The following is an 18,249-nucleotide window of genomic DNA, read 5'->3' as shown; positions in this document are numbered from 1 at the left end:
CCAGGGAGAGGATGCCAATGAGGGAGCTCATGGACATTGGACTGTTGTTGCATAGGTTCATAGCACATGAACATAGTTCCACTTTAATGAGCATTTGCAGCATGGGGAGGGCACTGCAAGGGTAGATTTTGTCTAATTCCTGGAGTTGGGCTTTAAAATTGACCCCAGGCAGCAAGGAAGGCGCTAGAAGCTGAACCCTACCCATAAAATGCCAGATCTAGGACATTACCTAATCCAACTCTTCTAACCTTATCAGCTGACTGCCAACCATACATTGACCAAAAAAATCTGGAGTGCTCTTAGTGCAATTGTTAAAGTAAAATCTCTCCCATGAAAATCCCCTTTTGCTTCCATCATTTTATCCTTTCCATCCCATTTTGTCATTTTGGTGTGGCTATGAAAAGCGCATAGCTTACTGGGCTACATATCTCCACATACTTTAGCCATTGTAGGAAAAAAAAAGGCAAGCCCATCATAAAGAGCGCTATGTTCCACTTTGTACAAACGCTGAATTGTGTTGCCGGGGAATATTGGATGTGTTCTGCAGGATTTGCTGGCACAATAGAATACTGTGCTGTAAAACATACTCTTCCCCAGTTCAGAAACATCATCTGTCTAAAAAAGACATTAATATATCTCTCTCTTAAATAGATTTGTAGCTTAGAAGGGGAAAAAGCATATAAAATGGAATGAAAGCGGATTTAGATAGCTCACATGATGGAATTTTAGAATCCAGCAGCTCAGGCACAATACCTTTTCAAGAACTGCAGCAGATTGCTTAAAGTGCTGCAACAGTCAGATTAAATTCCTTCTCGCCATACTTTCACTGTGGTAATACTGGTTTCAGTTATATTCAGTACGATATAGACTTTCCTAATGGGAAACTGTAAAACTAGCGAGATTAAGAATACGGTGCAGACTGTAGTGGCATAGAGTGTCCTTTTATTTGTCTGCTCAGCTAAGAAACGTTTCTGATTGGTTGTTGTGTTTTAATGCACACCGCTGCAGTATAAATGATGTTATTTAACCAGTCAAGCTGTTTATCTTTGCAATTTGTGATTGTTTTCCACAGTTAGACCCTGTTCATACTTGTGCGTTGCATTAAAGCGGAACTAAACTTTCTCAATCAACAGTAATTATTTTTAGACCTTATGCTGCTAGCATTAGTAAGTATATAGGAAAGAATATCATATTTACTTGTTTTCATTTTTTTTTTTATACTTCAATTGCTTCTTGGTTTCTGGCCTAAGACAAAATGATGTCATACATCCCAGGAGTCTTCATGGATATTTTTTTTTCTTTCATCTGGAGGATGGACTTTCTCAGCTATGCACACCCTCCTGCCTGCATGCCTGAACTAAGGGCAAATGGATTCCAGGAAGTAAATGCTACATAAATCATCAGCTAGGGGAGTGTTTTTCAAAGTGACAAATATTGGCACCTCTGCATGTTTAAAGAAATAAACATGAGATTGCCTAAACATTTGCAATTGCAACAGTTTTCTGGGCGAAGTGGTGCATGACAGAAATGCAGGGGTGCCAATGTTTTTGGACATGACTGTATTTGTATACTTACAATGCTACTGCCTTTTTTTTTTTAAATGTAACTCCAACCAAAACTTTTTTTTTTTTTTTTGTAATGTTCACAGTTTAAAGAAGAGTCCAGTTTTAGCAGGGCCCTCCTAACCCTCTTGTATTGAACTGTATTGTTGCTGTATTGTCTCCTGCAGGGGCGGACTGACAACTCATGGGGCCCCGGGCAATAGGGGATCATGGGGCCCCTGTGTCCTTGCCCAAACTCAAAAAAGCCTATGAAAAAGGTACCAGGGGCATCTCATGGGGCCCCCTACTGACCCCAGGCCCTCGGGCAGTGCCCGAGTTTTCAAATGGTCATTCCGCCCCTGGTCTCCCGTTATATTGTAAAGCACTGAGCAAACTGTTGGCGCTATAGAAATCCTGTAAAATAATATTGCTGTCTACTGTAGGTCCCAATGGGGAGTAGACGAAGCCTGAACTGCCATCAGCTTTTTATTGTTGACTCTGTCCCTTATAGAGATTTCTCTTCACTTGTATTGTTGAGGACTTTGCCACTGGGACAAGAAATGAGGGAAGAATAATGGGGATACAAACAGAAGTAAAATTTTGGCAGAGCGTCTAACCTTTCTCATGCTATCTAAAACAAGCAAAAAAATGTTTTGTTTTGTGTTCCATTTTAGGCCTCATGCACAGAGGACATTTTTACAGTTGTTGCTAGGGGCTTTTGTCATTTTTTTTCTGCCTCTAAACTCCCCTGTATGTTAGTCTGTGTCCATGCACACATAGGTTTTTAGCAGCGTTTAGTGGCAATTGAGTTTAGAGGCAGGAAAACAAACCCACTGCCAGTCCAGGAGCAGCAGAGTTTTGGCAGAAAAACCGCTTGACGCTGCTAAACGTGTATAAACAGCGTTTATTCATTTCAGTAGCCATAATAAATTAAAATTCTGGCTAATGAAATAAACACCCAAACACCAAATGCTGCTAAACTCTGCTATATTGGTTTGAAAAAACGCAGCTTGGATTTTGAATGCTGGTTTTCTTCTGTCAGGAGAAACAGCATTTTACAATAAACCAAGTGATACCAAAATCATGACACTGAATAACAATATAATGTTTCCCACAGTAAATAAAACATGGTAATGCATTTTTATTTTTTATTTTTTTTTAGTTAAGTGAAATGGCTAAATATCTTTTCTCAACAGTGGTATACAGCGATTCAGCTCCTTAGAGGTGTTTTCATTCTTCTCTGAGGTTCCTTCATTCAGAGGCTGCATGACCCATGACCCTCTGTCTGGAAAATGCTGATTGGCCCTGTGCTGATCACATGAATCCTCCACTAAAGCCTGTGTCCCTATGCTTTTTTGGGAGGTGGTGCCTCTATCAATCAAGATGTGACATCTCACCCACTTTTTAAGTAACTGGGCATGGAGGAGGAGGGAGTGACTGGGCTGTGATTTTAGGATCTGTATACACGCCCTAATGTGTGATGTCAAAGTCATGTGACCTGAATAGCTCCAATCATAGAGAAAATGTTCTCTCTAGCAATGCACACAAAACAGAGCATGTGCAGACTTGCAGCTGCTGCTCTGTACAATCGACAGATGGATTGGGGACAGTATAAGAAGGGGAGGATCAGAGAACAGCAGAATCAACCAGCCTTTTTACACATTGCAGATGATTAACCCCTTAGGCTCCACAGTGAGTATAACAAGGATGCTTTACTGCATATATAGACAGATTGTAGTATTGTGGGTTTGGTAACACTTTAATTGTCAGCAATGTCATTTTAACTGTTAGGTATTGCCCTACTAAAAATCACTAATGATCTACTAACTGCTAAAACCAATGGCCACTACTCCGTACTCTTACTACTTGAACTCTCTGCGGCTTTTGATACGGTTGACCATCCCCTCCTCCTCAAAAAACTCCACTCTCTTGGTCTCAGAGACTCTACTCTTTCCTGGTTCTCCTCCTACCTATCGCAGCACTCATTCAGCGTTACCTATAACCCTGCCTCCTCCTCTTCACTCCCTCTTTCTGTAGGGGTCCCTCAAGGTTCTGTCCTTGGACCCCTTCTCTTCTCCATCTACTTCTCCTCCCTTGGTCACTTGATAAACTCCCATGGCTTTAAGTACCATCTCTATGCTGATGACACACAAATCTATCTTTCTACCCCTCACCTCACCCCTTCAATCTCCTCTCGCATTACTAACCTACTAAGCGACATATCAGCATGGATGTCACTTCACTTCCTCAAACTCAATCTTTCTCAAAACTGAGCTCTTAGTATTCCCCTCATCCCGTGCCCCCTCCCCTGACTTCTCCATCAAGATCAATAACACAATCATCAGTCCCTCCCCTCATGCCAGGGTACTAGGTGTAATCCTAGACTCCCATCTGTCCTTTCAGCCCCAAATCCAGTCGCTGTCCAAATCTTGTAGATTTCACCTCCGCAACATCTCCAAGATATGCCTGTTCCTAACCACGGAAACCACTAAGCAACTTATTCACTCCCTTGTTATATCTCGCCTTGACTATTGCAACTCCCTCCTCATTGGCCTACCGAATCGCAGACTATCCCCTCTTCAGTCTATCATGAACGCTCTGCCAGACTCATTCACCTTACTAACCATTCTGTATCTGCCACCCCTCTTTGCCAATCCCTCCACTGGCTTCCCGTTGCCCAACGGATAAAATTCAAAATATTAACAATAACGTATAAAGCCATTTATAACTCTGCCCCAAATTACATCACCGATCTTGTCTCCAAATATCACCCAAACCGTACTCTCTGCTCCTCGCAAGACCTCCTGCTCTCTAGCTCCCTTGTCTCCTCCTTCCATGCTCGTCTCCAGGACTTTTCCAGAGCTTTCCCCATCCTCTGGAACTCTCTACCCCAATTTATCAGACTATCGCCTACTCTGCTCACTTTTAGGCGATCTCTGAAAACCTCTTCAAGGAAGCCTATCCTGCCTTCAGCTAATAAGGGAATCTTCTACTCTTCAAAACCAGTCCATCCCCCACAGTTACTACCTTTTGTACCACTAGCCCCTCCCTCCTAGATTGTAAGCTCCAAGGAGCAGGGCCCTCCTTTCCCTCTTGTATTGAACTGTATTTTTGCTGTATTGTCTCCCATTATATTGTAAAGCGCTGAGCAAACTGTTGGCTCTATATAAATCCTGTATAATAATAATAATAATTTGTGTGTCTTCTAGGAGAACCAATGAATGGAGAACATCTTCATCGAGCTGTCAATGTGAATGATGAAGAAGCAATCATAAACATACTCCAGAGTGGGTCAGTATTTCTGCACACATTCACCCTCACTGTTTTTCGTATCACGCAAATTGAATTTCTCATTTATGGTGGTGAATGTAGTGCCCTCCAGCTCAAATTAAACAATTTCTTTTAAATTTAGCTCTCTTTGTGCTTCATCAAGCTGTCGCACAAGTGCATTTCAATAATAAAACAGATTTAAACTGTTAAAGGTATTTTACAGTCAAAATTATAATCTAAACCTTTAAATGCATAGAAGGGCTTTGTTCTGTCTCCCCAATGTAAGTGTCTCTATAACTGATCCAGTTCTGGTGAGATACCTATAAGAAGTAGACCTTCTGGAAGGGAAGATGCAATATTTTTTTTTAATTGTTAATGCTACTGGACTACATTTTTTAGTCTAAACCTTTAAATGCATAGAAGGGCTTTGTTCTGTCTCCCCAATGTAAGTGTCTCTATAACTGATCCAGTTCTGGTGAGATACCTATAAGAAGTAGACCTTCTGGAAGGGAAGATGCAATTTTTTTTTTTTTAATTGTTAATGCTACTGGACTACATTTTTTACAGGAATTCTGCTGTGAAGTCCAACTCAAGTAAAAAAAAAAAAAAACCTAAAAATTCCTGATCCCACTTACCCCCTCACTTATCTAGTAAATACACTCACTCACAGTCAGTGCATTTACTAGATAATATTCTTCATTCACTGAATACATTTACTTGTTGCCTGGAATTGCTTTTTAAAATATTGATGCTGTTGTCTGGAATATTTTTGTCTTCAATGAGTTTCAAGCCAACTTGGCAGTTTTCAATGACACCATGTAGTCCAGTGTTCCTCAACAGTATTTTATTATGCACGCCTTTGTAACATCAGATATTTGCCAAGCACCCCCTAAGTGCATGCCACTTTATCTAAAGCAACCCCCATGCTCTGTACCTTTTTTTATTGCGATGTTCACTCAAGATTTGTGCATTTCGCTTAAAGGGAAAATAAACTGTATCTGAACACCACAAACTGAAAATTCTATTTACTTTTTATTATTCAGAACAAACCACCTATCCATGTCTCTATGCTTTATTTTGTTGAGAAATCACTTTGAAAAACACCTCTCTAGCATTTCTTGTCACGGCCATCTTGAATAAGGGCAGATGATTCATGAAGCATTTACTTCCTGTTATCAATCAACCTTAGTGTAGGCGTGCTGGCAAAATGCAGGGTGTCCTTAGCTGAGAAAGCGTCTCCTACCTTCCTCCAGATGAAAGAAGAAAAATGCGCATGAAGACTCCTGGAATGTATGACATCACTTTGACCTAGGCCAGAAATCAGGAGAGAACTGAAATGTGTAAAAAAAAAATGAAAACAAGTAACTATAATATACTGTACTTCCCTATATTTTTACTAAGCCCAGTACCATAAGGATTAAAAATAGCTAATGTTGACTGTGAGGGTTTATGCTTGAAATATTATTTACACAAAAAGATATGTACTGTCCCAAGAATTTTGATTTGTTTTATTTTTTGTTTACAAGTTTGTAGCAATGTTTTCTACCTTCCTAGAGCCCAGGAAAGACTACAGGAAATCAGAATAAGAAATTCCTTCCTATTGCTCACTTGCCCATCGGTAGCCAAGAGCCACAAGTCTATATAGTAGTGAATAGATACAGCTTGCATTCAGAAATATAGCAGAGCTCTGTTTGTTTGAAATTTTTCCGTCAAAAGCACTTTTAGGCAGGTGCAGTTTGCTTTCTTCTCTTCAGGTGGCACTCGTCCGCAGCGGCATTGCACCTGGAGAAAGAGTCAAGAGGAACAAGGTTCCTCTATGGTTTCCTGGGTCACTGGGGAAGCTATCAATATGGATGTGTCGCCCCATGTGACTCTGGTGGCCATCTTGGGTCAGACAGAACCTATTTAAGGCCCTGACTCCCCGGGATTAGTGCACATTTGTGAGTGGGTATCATAGGGTTAGGTACCATGTTTGTTAGGGAGAGAATTAGGTTCCTGATGAGAAGGAAAATTGTAGGGCTCATGACTTCTCTGGGCACCTTTCCGCTTGGGTATGAGGCTCTGCCCCTCCTCACAGGCAGCTGAAACCTGCTGTTATACTGTGTTGGGATCCGTGACCGTTCCCAGCTGAGCTGTCTTCCCACCAGGTTTGTTGTGAACTGTTTGCATTACTTTAATACAAGTTCTTTAGATCACACTTGGACTGAGTACATTCTTGCCACTGCACTCCACCCATACACTGTCTGCATTCATGTTGCTTTGGACACAATGTTACTGTATATGTGCCATATTTATGAAGACTGTGGGATAAAGGATTCAGATTCACACATTTGCCACAGTTTGCTGAAAATACACAGGGAAAACTTTTATTATATTTATAAAGCAACCAAGTGAAAAAATACCCATTAGTCCTTTAATGAGAAAAGATGCTTACTGTTGGATTCGCCTTGTTTATCAAATGGTGAATATAAACTCCAGACAGGGTTTCCCCAGAGGTCTCTGTGCCATCATTGGCCATATATTGACTAATAGCAATTATAGTCTTGTAGTCATCAATTTCAAAGGGGAATCTGGGGGAACATGTCCTGAGTACACCTAAAGCCTTGGCAGTGTTGGGATCCTTCTCACTTTAATCAGATTGAGATAATAATGGAAAAGCTTCTGTACCTTGTCTTTAGGTTCCTGTAGGACAGAAGATCCTCTGGGGACATTGTTAGATGCCGGTAAAATTAGGGAGGTGGCCTTTAAATTTAAAAAAAAAAAAAACGTTATTGTGTGTGTGTACGCCTTTGTTAACCTGTTCCACAACTGCAGTCCCAGTGAACTGGGATCATTGTGCAAGTGCATTGACAAGCAAACTGCCATCTGGGGAAGGGGAAACAGGTATGTGGAACATTAACGTGGTCCAATTCGGAGGTGTATCCTTTTTTTGTGGCAGATTTTTGGGTAGTTCCTCTATAAGCACTCCCTTAGAGAAAAAGTACATGTGGGCTGCTGTTAGCATGGTGGGGACCACATGCTTGCTGCTCCCATCCCACAGGCTGTCGCATGAAGCATCAAGAAAGGGATGCACATTTTTTTCAGTGAGAACGGCTGGGAATTTTTGAAGGACAGGTTAAAAGCTTTCTTTATAGCTTACTTTAAATGTGACATCTGCCCGTCACATTTGTCAGGTACTTTTGCTATATTATAAGTGGGATGATTGCGATCAGGAAATGTGATTTGATGAAAATAGACAGCATTTTGATGGAAAACTATGCACTGAGCATTTTTATGTGTTATTGTTAAAGACTAGCGGTCACTGTTTACTACTTTATAGACCTCTGGCTCTCCGTTGCTAATCAAAGTCCTGCTGCCATTCTATATATGAATGAAAGTTCCACATTCAGGCTGCACATATGATCACGTAATGACTAGAGCCAAAACAGGCCACTGCTGTTCTGTACATGAAACAATCTGGACCTTTTTACTTTTTACCATGTGGTAAACATGGGACTTTCCCCTTGTTGTGCTGCATGTTACATAATGAACAGAACAGCATAAAGAGTACATATTCAAGAGTCACTCCTGGCTCTCTGCTGTACATTAAATACTTTAAACCTTGTGTTATCCACAGGTACCTGTTAGCTAACAGTGCTAACTATTTCAATTACCAGGTTAAAGTATGGGTTTGTAAAAAAAAAACAAAAAAACATCCATAGTCACCTCTGTGCTGTGCTGAAGCTGTCCCATGTTAGCTGTAAGCTCGGAAATGAGCAATCACATGACCGCTGATTGCTCCATTCTCCCTCTGTTTGGAGCAGAAATCAGTGACTATCAGTAGGCGGTTGCAGCTAACTCTGACTTCGGCTCCAGCTCTGGCTCTCAATCAGGCAGCTGAGTGGATGCCATCAATATTGTCAGGATCATTCCAGAAACTAGAGTAGATCTTCTACGTCTGCTGATAGCAGGCAATAGCCTGCTGTCAGCCGACTCTGGGTCACAGGAGAGCAAACTTAGGTGCACACCTGTGACCCACAAGAGACATATGGACAAAAAAGCTTTGGCCATATGTCTGTTTTAAATGCTGCATCAAGACCTTGCACATCTTTGAAACGGCACAAGCAGTTTAACACATACTGTACTGTTCTGTATTCACATCATTGTGTTGTGTAGGGCTCATCTATTGGGCATTCACTGCAATTGCAGTCTATTGAAATCCTGAAACAGGAAACAGGACATTCCACTCACACATCAGTCCAGTTCCAGTTTAGCTTCCAGAAGAACAGACCTCCTTCCTCCCTTTGATACACATATGCATGTGAATTCTTTCACTGTCACATACATAGCTAGATCGCATTTAAATGTATTCAGTGTGATTTATAGGTAGCTGTTTTCAAGAAATGTGTTGTATGCATTTGTGAGAGACATGTTTACAAGCATATTGTAAATTAGCAGTTTTACAGAACTATTCACAGAAATAAATTCAGTTTTGGAATGAAACACAACGCTGCTTCTGTCAGTTTTGTTAGCTAGCTGTCGGCTATCTGTTAGTAGAGCAGCATAAGCACAATAAAGCAAACATTTCCCAGTAACCCATTTGCTAAAATTCTTACCCCAGCACTTGAAGTGTACAATTTTCAGTGCTGTTGGCTGCTTTCCTGGTCTTCAGTTTACCATTGACAGTGCAGTCTTTTAGCTCAGAGGAGGAGGGGAGTGCGTTGCCATCCTAGGCTACAGAGCTCTGCGTTTCTATTGATGCACATACAGTGGATATAAAAAGTCTACACACCCCTGTTAAAATGTCAGGTTTCTGTGATATACGGTAAAAAAATGAGGCAAAGATAAATCATTTCAGAACTATTTCCACCTTTAATGTGACCTATAAACTGTGCAACTCAATTGAAAAACAAACGGAAATCTTTTAAGGGGGGAAGTAAACATAATAAACGAAAATAATGTGGTTGCATAAGTGTGCACACCCTCTTATAACTGGGGATGTAGCTGTGTTCAGAACTAAGCAATCACATTCAAAATCATGCTAAATAGGAGTCAGTACATACCTGTCATCATTTAAAGTGCCTCTGATTAACCCCAAATAAAGTTCAGCTGTTCTAGTAGGTCTTTCCTGACATTTTCTTAGTCGCATCCTACAGCAAAGGCCATGGTCCGCAGAGAGCTTCCAAAACATTAGAGAGATCTCATTGTTAAAAGGTATCGGTCAGGAGAAGGGTACAAAAGAATTTCCAAGGCATTAGATATACCATGGAACACAGAGAATACAGTCATCATCAAGTGGAGAAAATATGCTGCATTACCAAGAACTGGATTTCCCTCCAAAACTGATGAAAAGACGAGAAGAAAACTGGCCTGGGAGGCTGCCAAGAGGCAACATTAAAGGAGCTGCAGGAATATCTAGAAAGTACTGGCTGTGTGGTACATGTGACAACAATCTCCCATATTCTTCATATGTCTGGGCTATGGGGTAGAATGGCAAGCCTTTTCTTATGAAGAAAAACATCCAAGTCCACCTAAATTTTGCAAAAACACATCTGAAGTCTCCTAAAAGCATGTGGAAAAATGTGTTCTGGTCTGATGAAACCAAGGATGAACTTTGTGGCCATAATTCCAAAGATATGTTTGGCGCAAAAACAACACTGTACATCACCAAAAGAACACCATACCCACAGTGAAGCATAGTGGTGGCAGCATCATGCTTTGGGGCGGTTTTTCTTCAGCTGGAACTGGGGCTTTAGTCAAGGTAGAAGCAATTATGAACAGTTCCAAATACCAGTTAATATTAACACAAAACCTTCAGGTTTTTGCTAGAAAGGGGAACATGAAGAGGAACTTCATATTTCAGCATGACAATGACCCAATGCATACATCCTAATCAGCAAAGGAATGGCTTCACCAGAAGAAGATTAAAGTTTTGGATTGGCCCAACCAGACCTGAATCCGATCGCAAATCTGTGGGGTGATCTGAAAAAGGCTGTGCACAGGAGATGCCCTCGCAATCTGACAGATTTGGAGTGTTTTTGCAAGGAAGAGTGGGCAAATACACAGGGGTGTGTAGACTTTTTATATCCACTGTAGTGTAGGGAGATGCAACTAGTCTCTGCATGCAAGGGTGGCTTCATAGGATGCTTCAAGAGAAAGAAGCCACCCTGAAACCTGGGGTAGTGGTCATGGCACCAGCTTACACTGGAACATAGGCAAGGATTAAAAGATAAGAAGCTGCATACTTAGCAAGTGATGAAATCAGCTGCTGAAAGTGCTTAAAAACTAAGTGGGTAATATCACATTAAGGATGGCACTACTTCTAGGACCCCTTTGCCATATTTGGGATCTCACATCTACCATGTTTTTTTTTTTGCTCTGTTATAGAATGTGTCTCTTGCAAATATTAGATTTGCTTCTAAGATTGTAAAATCATTGTATGTTTTATGACAGCACTGTGCTGCTGGTTCTCTCCTGCAGACATGTCCCTCCATGTGTTGTAAATGTCCCTGTTTTCTTTCCAACCCTTAACAATAAGGAGAGACGCATCTACTGCCTCCTGTGTTGATTGAAGAGGAGTTTTGAAGCTGATCAGAATTTCCATTCCATTTCAGTATGGCACCAAGTACTCACCACTGTATGTTACAGAAATGACCCAAGGGCCGGAAGCCATACTGGGGATTTCTGTATTGCAATGCCCTGAATTGTAGCACATTTGTAGAAAGCTTTTAAAGCGCACTTCAGCTCCAGTTTGTAAACATTGAACAACTCCGGGCAAAAAAAAGTGTTCCCATGCAGTTGTGCTCCCCGCACTGCACAGGTCAACTGCTCGTTTTGTGTAGGGGGGAGGAGAAAGCTTATACTCACCTGATCCTTCGGTTCACCTGAAAACAGCGCTCCCCCATGGTCCTGTGGTGGACTGTTCCTAGTCTTTGAAGCCTGCTCTGGGCTTGATGATGTCAGGAGTAGTCCACAACTCGAGACCACTGGAGCGTGCGGGTACTGGACTCGCCCTGTGTTGGGAGGATCAGAGGATTAGGTAAGTATATCTCTTTTCTCCTCTCCTCTTGACAGAAATGAGCAGTTAACCTCTGCAGTGATGGCTCAGCCTCACTGAATGGGAATACTTTTTTTTTTTTTTTTTTTATGCCCGGATATGGGCTTTAGAAAAGCTGCTAGCAGGCTTCAGCACTACTTGAAGCTTGTTGAAAGCCTGCTGAAGCCTGCAAGTAGCTTGTTTAAAGGGACAATCGGCACTTTCATTAAGATCTGTGTATACCGTTTCCAAACAGGAGCTGAATGATGCTTTAAGGTTTAGAGAAAGCTGCGTGAAGCTTACCGAAAGATTTTCAAAAGCTTGCTGAAACTTTCATAAAAGCTTCCAGTTCACACTACTCATAAGCTGAAGCCCATATGCAACAAGTCCTGATCTGCAAATGGAGTGCATACAAGCTGAGTGTATTTACAAAGACCTGGTACTAGGATAGCCGCTTTCAAATTGCAGGAAAAGAAAAGGACACTGTAATTCAACAATATATTTTTTTTGCAGATTTGCTTGGTATCCCTGGATAGATCAAAAGAACATTTAAAAATTCTAGTTATCCTTTAATTGCTAGACTCTAGGGTCCTTGGTCACACTATGTATTTCTTAAGATAAATGCAGTAGGTTCAGGTGGATTAAAAATGTACAGTCGCTTATCACCTCGCTCCTAGAACTTGTTCTTTTTCACTTCCAGCTTAAATCTGTCAGCCTGATATGCCTTTAGTTAAATATGGAGAGGGAACATCTCAGAACTTTTCTAGAAGTTTTGCTTGTAACCTTTTGTAATTTTCATGCTGACCTCTTCTTACATTATCTCAGCAGCGGCACTTAGAAGCACCCAGAGGGGACAATTTTGTGGTTTAAATGTAGATGAGTTTCATTATAAAATTTGGAATTGTAGCCTCCATTTTCCCTTTTAACTTTCAGAAACATGCAGATTATGGAACAGTGGAAGTCTCAGCGCATGTGTTACAGATATTAGAAATATCTCCATCTTTTAAGAGGTTTCCTAGCCTCAGTTAAACTCACTGGATCTTGCTAACTGTTCTTACTGCGTGATGTCCAGGAATGCTTTGTACGTTTTTCATATTAATCGTGTATGAAAGCAGAACTAAAGTCTTAAAGTGATTGTGAACCCATTTTAAATAACAAAAATTTTCTATTTCTCTGTTTTGTGCAATTGGTTTGCTCAGAGCAGCCCTTGTGCTCCTCTTTTGGGGTCCCCTACCGGCGCTCCTGTACCCCCCTTCTCCCTTCACTGGCTGCAAACAGTTCACAACAAACCCAGTGGGAAAAGACCCACCTAGGAGCACTCATGAATACCAGCAGATATCAGCTGAACTAAAAGCGTCTGTCTGGAGGGGCAGAGTGTGGCCTGGCTGTCTTGTATCCAAACAGGATGATGTCCGAGGCAACTGTGAGCCCTAAGCTTTCCCTTCTCTTCTGGAACCTCTCTCTGCCGCTAATACTGTCCCTGACAGATGGGGAACCTGTCTCTTCAAAACCTGGAGAGCAGGGACTTAAAAAGATTCTGCTAACCCAAGATGGCCACCAAGGTCTCCTGGATGTATCACCACTAACCAGAGCGCTGCCACCATGAGCCAGGAAACCAGCGAAATATCTGGTTTCCTTTGACTTCCTCTCCAGGCTGTGATGCCACTCTGGTCGTGTTGATATGTTTAAGACTTCACCTAAATCAATATTAATAGTTAAAGAGTTAGTTCACCTTTACTGACTTTTCTGAAAACATCCCCAGCTCCTCTGCTGTCTGCTTTTTTTCTGGGGTCCCCCACCAACACCCCTGGCTCCTCCTGCCTTCCAAGTGCCCCCATAGCAAGCAGCTAGCTATGGGAACAGTCATGCAGGCTTCATCCCAAGCCTGGCTGTGTTCATCTATAGACACACACAGTGTGGCTTGGCACCACCTCCCGGTCCCTTATCACTGGATTTGAGCGAGAGCAATAGCAGCTAATGGCTCACGCTGCTCTCACTGAGTCCATTGAGGAGGGAGAGAGTGCAATCCTGCTGCTCTTGGACACTGCAATGGATCGAAATCAGGCTCCGGTAAGTATTCGGGGGGGGGGGGGGGGGCAGTGGGGAGCTGCTCGTAAAATATTTTTTTGCTTTAATGCAGAGAATGCATTAAGGAAATAAAAACCTTTAGCCTTTACAACCACTTTAGGAGGGTTAGCAAATTATGTAGCCAAAGGATTTAGCAGTTGCATGCTATAAAGAAAAAAAAAAGCAAAATCAGTCTATGAAGTCTATACAATTTTTTTCAGAACATTCCAGTCCTTGGCCATTTTCCAAGTGGTGGCACAGACTCCTTCAACGACAGTGATGTTTTCCTGCTGATTTGCTTAAGAATTTGTACCAATTTCAAATCCTTTTTCTTTTTGTACTGCCAAGCCTCTTCATTTGGAGAGAAGTGTTGCAGTAACTTTGCCAATTAACCTTTTATTCCAGTTTTAGTGGCCTTTGAAATGTAAATTTTACAGCATGTTGGAGATCTTTTTTTTTTTGTTTATGGACACAACAAATATTTCTTGTTTGTAAGTGGTAGACATTTTCTATTTACACTTACAGTATGTTATTTTATGTATTCAGCACAAAAAGCTATACAATAGGATACACTGCCATACTGGAATCTGGCATGTGCTTTTCTAGATGATATGGATGTAGCTTTCATGAAAGTGGTTTTATAATGATAAAGTTAACACAGGACAGGAGAGCATCTATATAGGGATATAGCAATATGGTTGGAGCCTTTTGGATTGATCATTCTTGGTGACCTCATAGAGTTGATAACCACTGCTATTTAATATACTGTATGTCACTGAGAGAACATTCATGTCTATACAGGTGAAACTCAAAAAATTAGAATATTGTGCAAAAGTTCATTTATTTCAGTAATGCAACTTAAAAGGTGAAACTAAGATATGAGATAGACTCGTTGCATGCAAAGCAAGATAGTTCAAGCCGTGATTTGTCATAATTGTAATGATTATGGCTTACAGCTTATGAAAACCCCAAATCCACAATCTCAGAAAATTAGAATATTACATGCAATCAATAAAACAAGGATTGTACATAGAACAATATCGCACCTCTGAAAAGTATAAGCATGCATATGTACTCAGTACTTTGGTTTGGGCCCCTTTTGCAGCAATTACTGCCTCAATGTGGCGTGACTTGGAAGCTATCAGCCTGTGGCACTGCTGAGGTGTTATGGAAGACCAGGATGCTTCAATAGTGGCCTTCAGCTCTTCTGCATTGTTCAGTCTCATGTCTCTAATCTTTCTCTTGGCAATGCCCCATAGATTCTCTATGGGGTTCAGGTTAGGCGAGTTTGCTGGTCAATCAAACACAGTAATCCCACGGTCATTGAACCAGGTTTTGGTGCTTTTGGCAGTGTGGGCAGGTGTCAAGTCCTGCTGGAAAATGAAGTCAGCATCCCCATAAAGCTCGTCTGCGGAAGGAAGCATAAAGTGCTCCAAAATCTCCTGGTAGACGGCTGCGTTGACCCTGGACTTAATGAAGCACAGTGGACCAACACCAGCAGATGACATGGCTCCCCAAATCAACACAGACTGTGGAAACTTCACACTGGACTTCAAGCGTCTTGCAGTGTGTGCCTCTCAATTCTTCCTCCATACTCTGGGTCCTTGGTTTCCAAATGAGATGCAAAAGTTGCTCTCATCAGAAAAAAGGACTTTGGACCACTGAGCAACAGACCAGGTCTGTTTTTCTTTAGCCCAGGTAAGACGCTTCTGACGTTGTTTGTTGTTCAGGAGCGGCTTGACAAGAGGAATACGACATTTGAAGTCCATGTCCAGGATCCGTCTGTGTGTGGTGGCTCTTGATGCACTGACTCCAGCCTCAGTCCACTCCTTGTGAAAGTCCCCAACACTTTTGAATGGCCTTTTCCTGACAATCCTCTCCAGGCTGCGGTCATCCCTGCTGCTTGTGCACCTTTTTCTTCCACACTTTTCCCTTCCACATAAATTTCTATTAATGTGCTTTGATACAGCACTTTGGGAACATCCAACTTCTTTTGCAATTACCTTTTTGAGGCTTTCCCTCCTTATGGAGGGTGTCAGTGATGTTTTTCTGCACAACTGTCAGGTCAGCAGTCTTTCCCATGATTGTGATTCCTACTGAACCAGACTGAGAGACCATTTAAAGGCTCAGGAACCCTTTGAAGGTGTTATGGCTTAAGTAGCTGATTAGAGTGGGACACTTTGAGCCGAGAATATTGCACCTTTTCACAATATTCTCATTTTCTGAGATTGTGGATTTGGGGTTTTCATGAGTTGTAAGCAATAATCATCACAATTATGACAAATCACAGCTTGAACTATCTTGCTTTGCATGTAATGAGTCTATCTCATATATTAGTTTCACCTTTTAAGTTGCATTACTGAAATAAATGATATTCTAATTTTTCGGGTTTCACCTGTATATAATGTTTTGAAGAATGAGATCTAAAATTGGTGCTTGGAGAATGTACAATTCATGCTATAGAATATATGAATAAGGCGTGGATTCTGAAGAAGTGAACCCTTCGCGAAACGAATTGGTCCTGTACGAATTATTACTCCAAGACTAACTGTATACGTGAATTTATTTTTTAAACGGTGTTATGTATCTTACTGTTTTTACCTTTACTGAATATTACAAAATTGATTATTGTATCTTTATTGTGTGATTTCTTGGCGGCACATTCTCATTCTTGGTCTGCCTGCCTTGTCTGGCCTTTAAAAAGGGGGGTGTTTTTGTTCTATTGATATATAAAGGGATGGTGCCCACTGAGAAATAAGGAAATAATATATATGTGTTATATGTGTTGACAAACACAGAACATATTTTTCTACATTAAAAATAATAGTTTTCATTTTTACACCTGTCTTCTGGCTGCCCCTGTTATGCAGGAGTGCCATTGGTAGGCGTAATCCCCAGATCCCTGGAATGCTGAGAAACCAGAATATTGCTCTGGCCCTTGTGCCCCTGCCAATGGTATGTTTTGCTTTTTATCCCTTCCAGTCACATAATGCCTTGGATCCTCTTAATCTTTGGGCTTCTGGCGGTGAACAGTCCTGGGTGACAGAGAGAGAGGCTCCATGGTTTTGATATCACCACCAGTGTGTGCATCAGTACATTGTGCTTAGGTGGCAGTGCCATGACACCCTCACTCTTTCTTCTTTTCTCCTGAGTGACACTGGGTTTCATTCAGCCTGGAAGACTAAGAAAATCTTGTAGTGAGGAAGTGGCAATCCAGGGGACAGCTCTGATTTGAAGGCGAGTATTGCATCTAAAAATGCTTTCCTTTTTTTTAAACTCTAGGGGAAATTTTTTAAAACTGAGCTCAGTTTGGTTTTAAAATATACTGTATGCCCCGGTAATATATAAAATGATAGGGGAACCAGCTTATGATATTTAGTAGAGATGAGCAAATTATTCAAAAATTCGATTCGTCTGATTCGCCGAATTTGCGGGAGAAATTCGATTCGATGCAAATTTATTCGCCGCGAATTTAACTTATTTAAAGGGTTTCTAGGCTTCAGAGAGCCTTTATATTAGTGCAGAACACTGTACCTTTAATTTAAATGCCCTTGGAGTCTGCTGGGGAAGAGAAATAATACTGTCAGTCAGTATGACATGCAGATGAGTGCCGTCGATCTTAGAATCACCGCACACTTCACTCATTTGGGCAGTCACGGGGCACGACGAAGAAGAAGAAGAATGAAAAGAAGAATGAAAAGAAGAAGAAGAAGAATGAAAAGAAGAAGAAGAAGAATGAAAAGAAGAAGAATGAAAAGAAGAAGAAGAAGAATGAAAAAAAGAATGAAAAGAAGAAGAAGAATGAAAAGAAGAAGAAGAAGAAGAAGAATGAAAAGAAGAAGAAGAAGAAGAAGAATGAGAAGAAGAAGAATAATGAAAAGAAGAAGAATGAGAAGAAGAATGAAAAGAAGAAGAAGAATGAAAAGAAGAATGAAAAGAAGAAGAAGAAGAATGAAAAGAAGAATGAGAAGAAGAATGAGAAGAATGAAAAGAAGAAAAAGAAGAATGAAAAGAAGAATGAAAAGAAGAAGAAGAAGAATGAAAAGAAGAAAAAGAAGAATGAAAAGAAGAATGAAAAGAAGAAGAAGAATGAAAAGAAGAAGAAGAAGAATGAAAAGAAGAAGAATGAAAAGAAGAAGAAGAATGAAAAGAAGAATGAAAAGAAGAATGAGAAGAAGAAGAATGAAAAGAAGAATGAAAAGAAGAATGAAAAGAAGAAGAAGAATGAAAAGAAGAAGAAGAATGAAAAGAAGAATGAAAAGAAGAAGAAGAAGAATGAAAAGAAGAAGAATGAAAAGAAGAAGAAGAATGAAAAGAAGAATGAGAAGAATGAAAAGAAGAAGAAGAAGAATGAAA

At 40.8% G+C, this 18,249-nt stretch overlaps 1 protein-coding gene across 1 annotated transcript in view; it reads left to right on the top strand.

The window, feature by feature from the left end:
- Positions 1 to 18,249, top strand: part of FANK1 (fibronectin type III and ankyrin repeat domains 1) — a 153,077-nt gene that overhangs the window by 95,160 nt on the left and 39,668 nt on the right. The window contains exon 4 of the mRNA XM_089669648.1: positions 4,751 to 4,832. Within this exon, the coding sequence (XP_089525774.1) occupies positions 4,751 to 4,832 (82 nt within the window). The remainder of the gene's footprint in view (positions 1 to 4,750; positions 4,833 to 18,249) is intronic.

Source organism: Staurois parvus, unplaced genomic scaffold (assembly GCF_062004578.1).
Source record: "Staurois parvus isolate SC_StPar_1 unplaced genomic scaffold, SC_StPar_1.0 ptg000009l, whole genome shotgun sequence".
NCBI lineage: Eukaryota > Metazoa > Chordata > Amphibia > Anura > Ranidae > Staurois > Staurois parvus.
The sequence above is the reverse complement of the archived record's forward strand: the minus strand, read 5'-3'. Positions and strand labels throughout refer to the sequence as shown.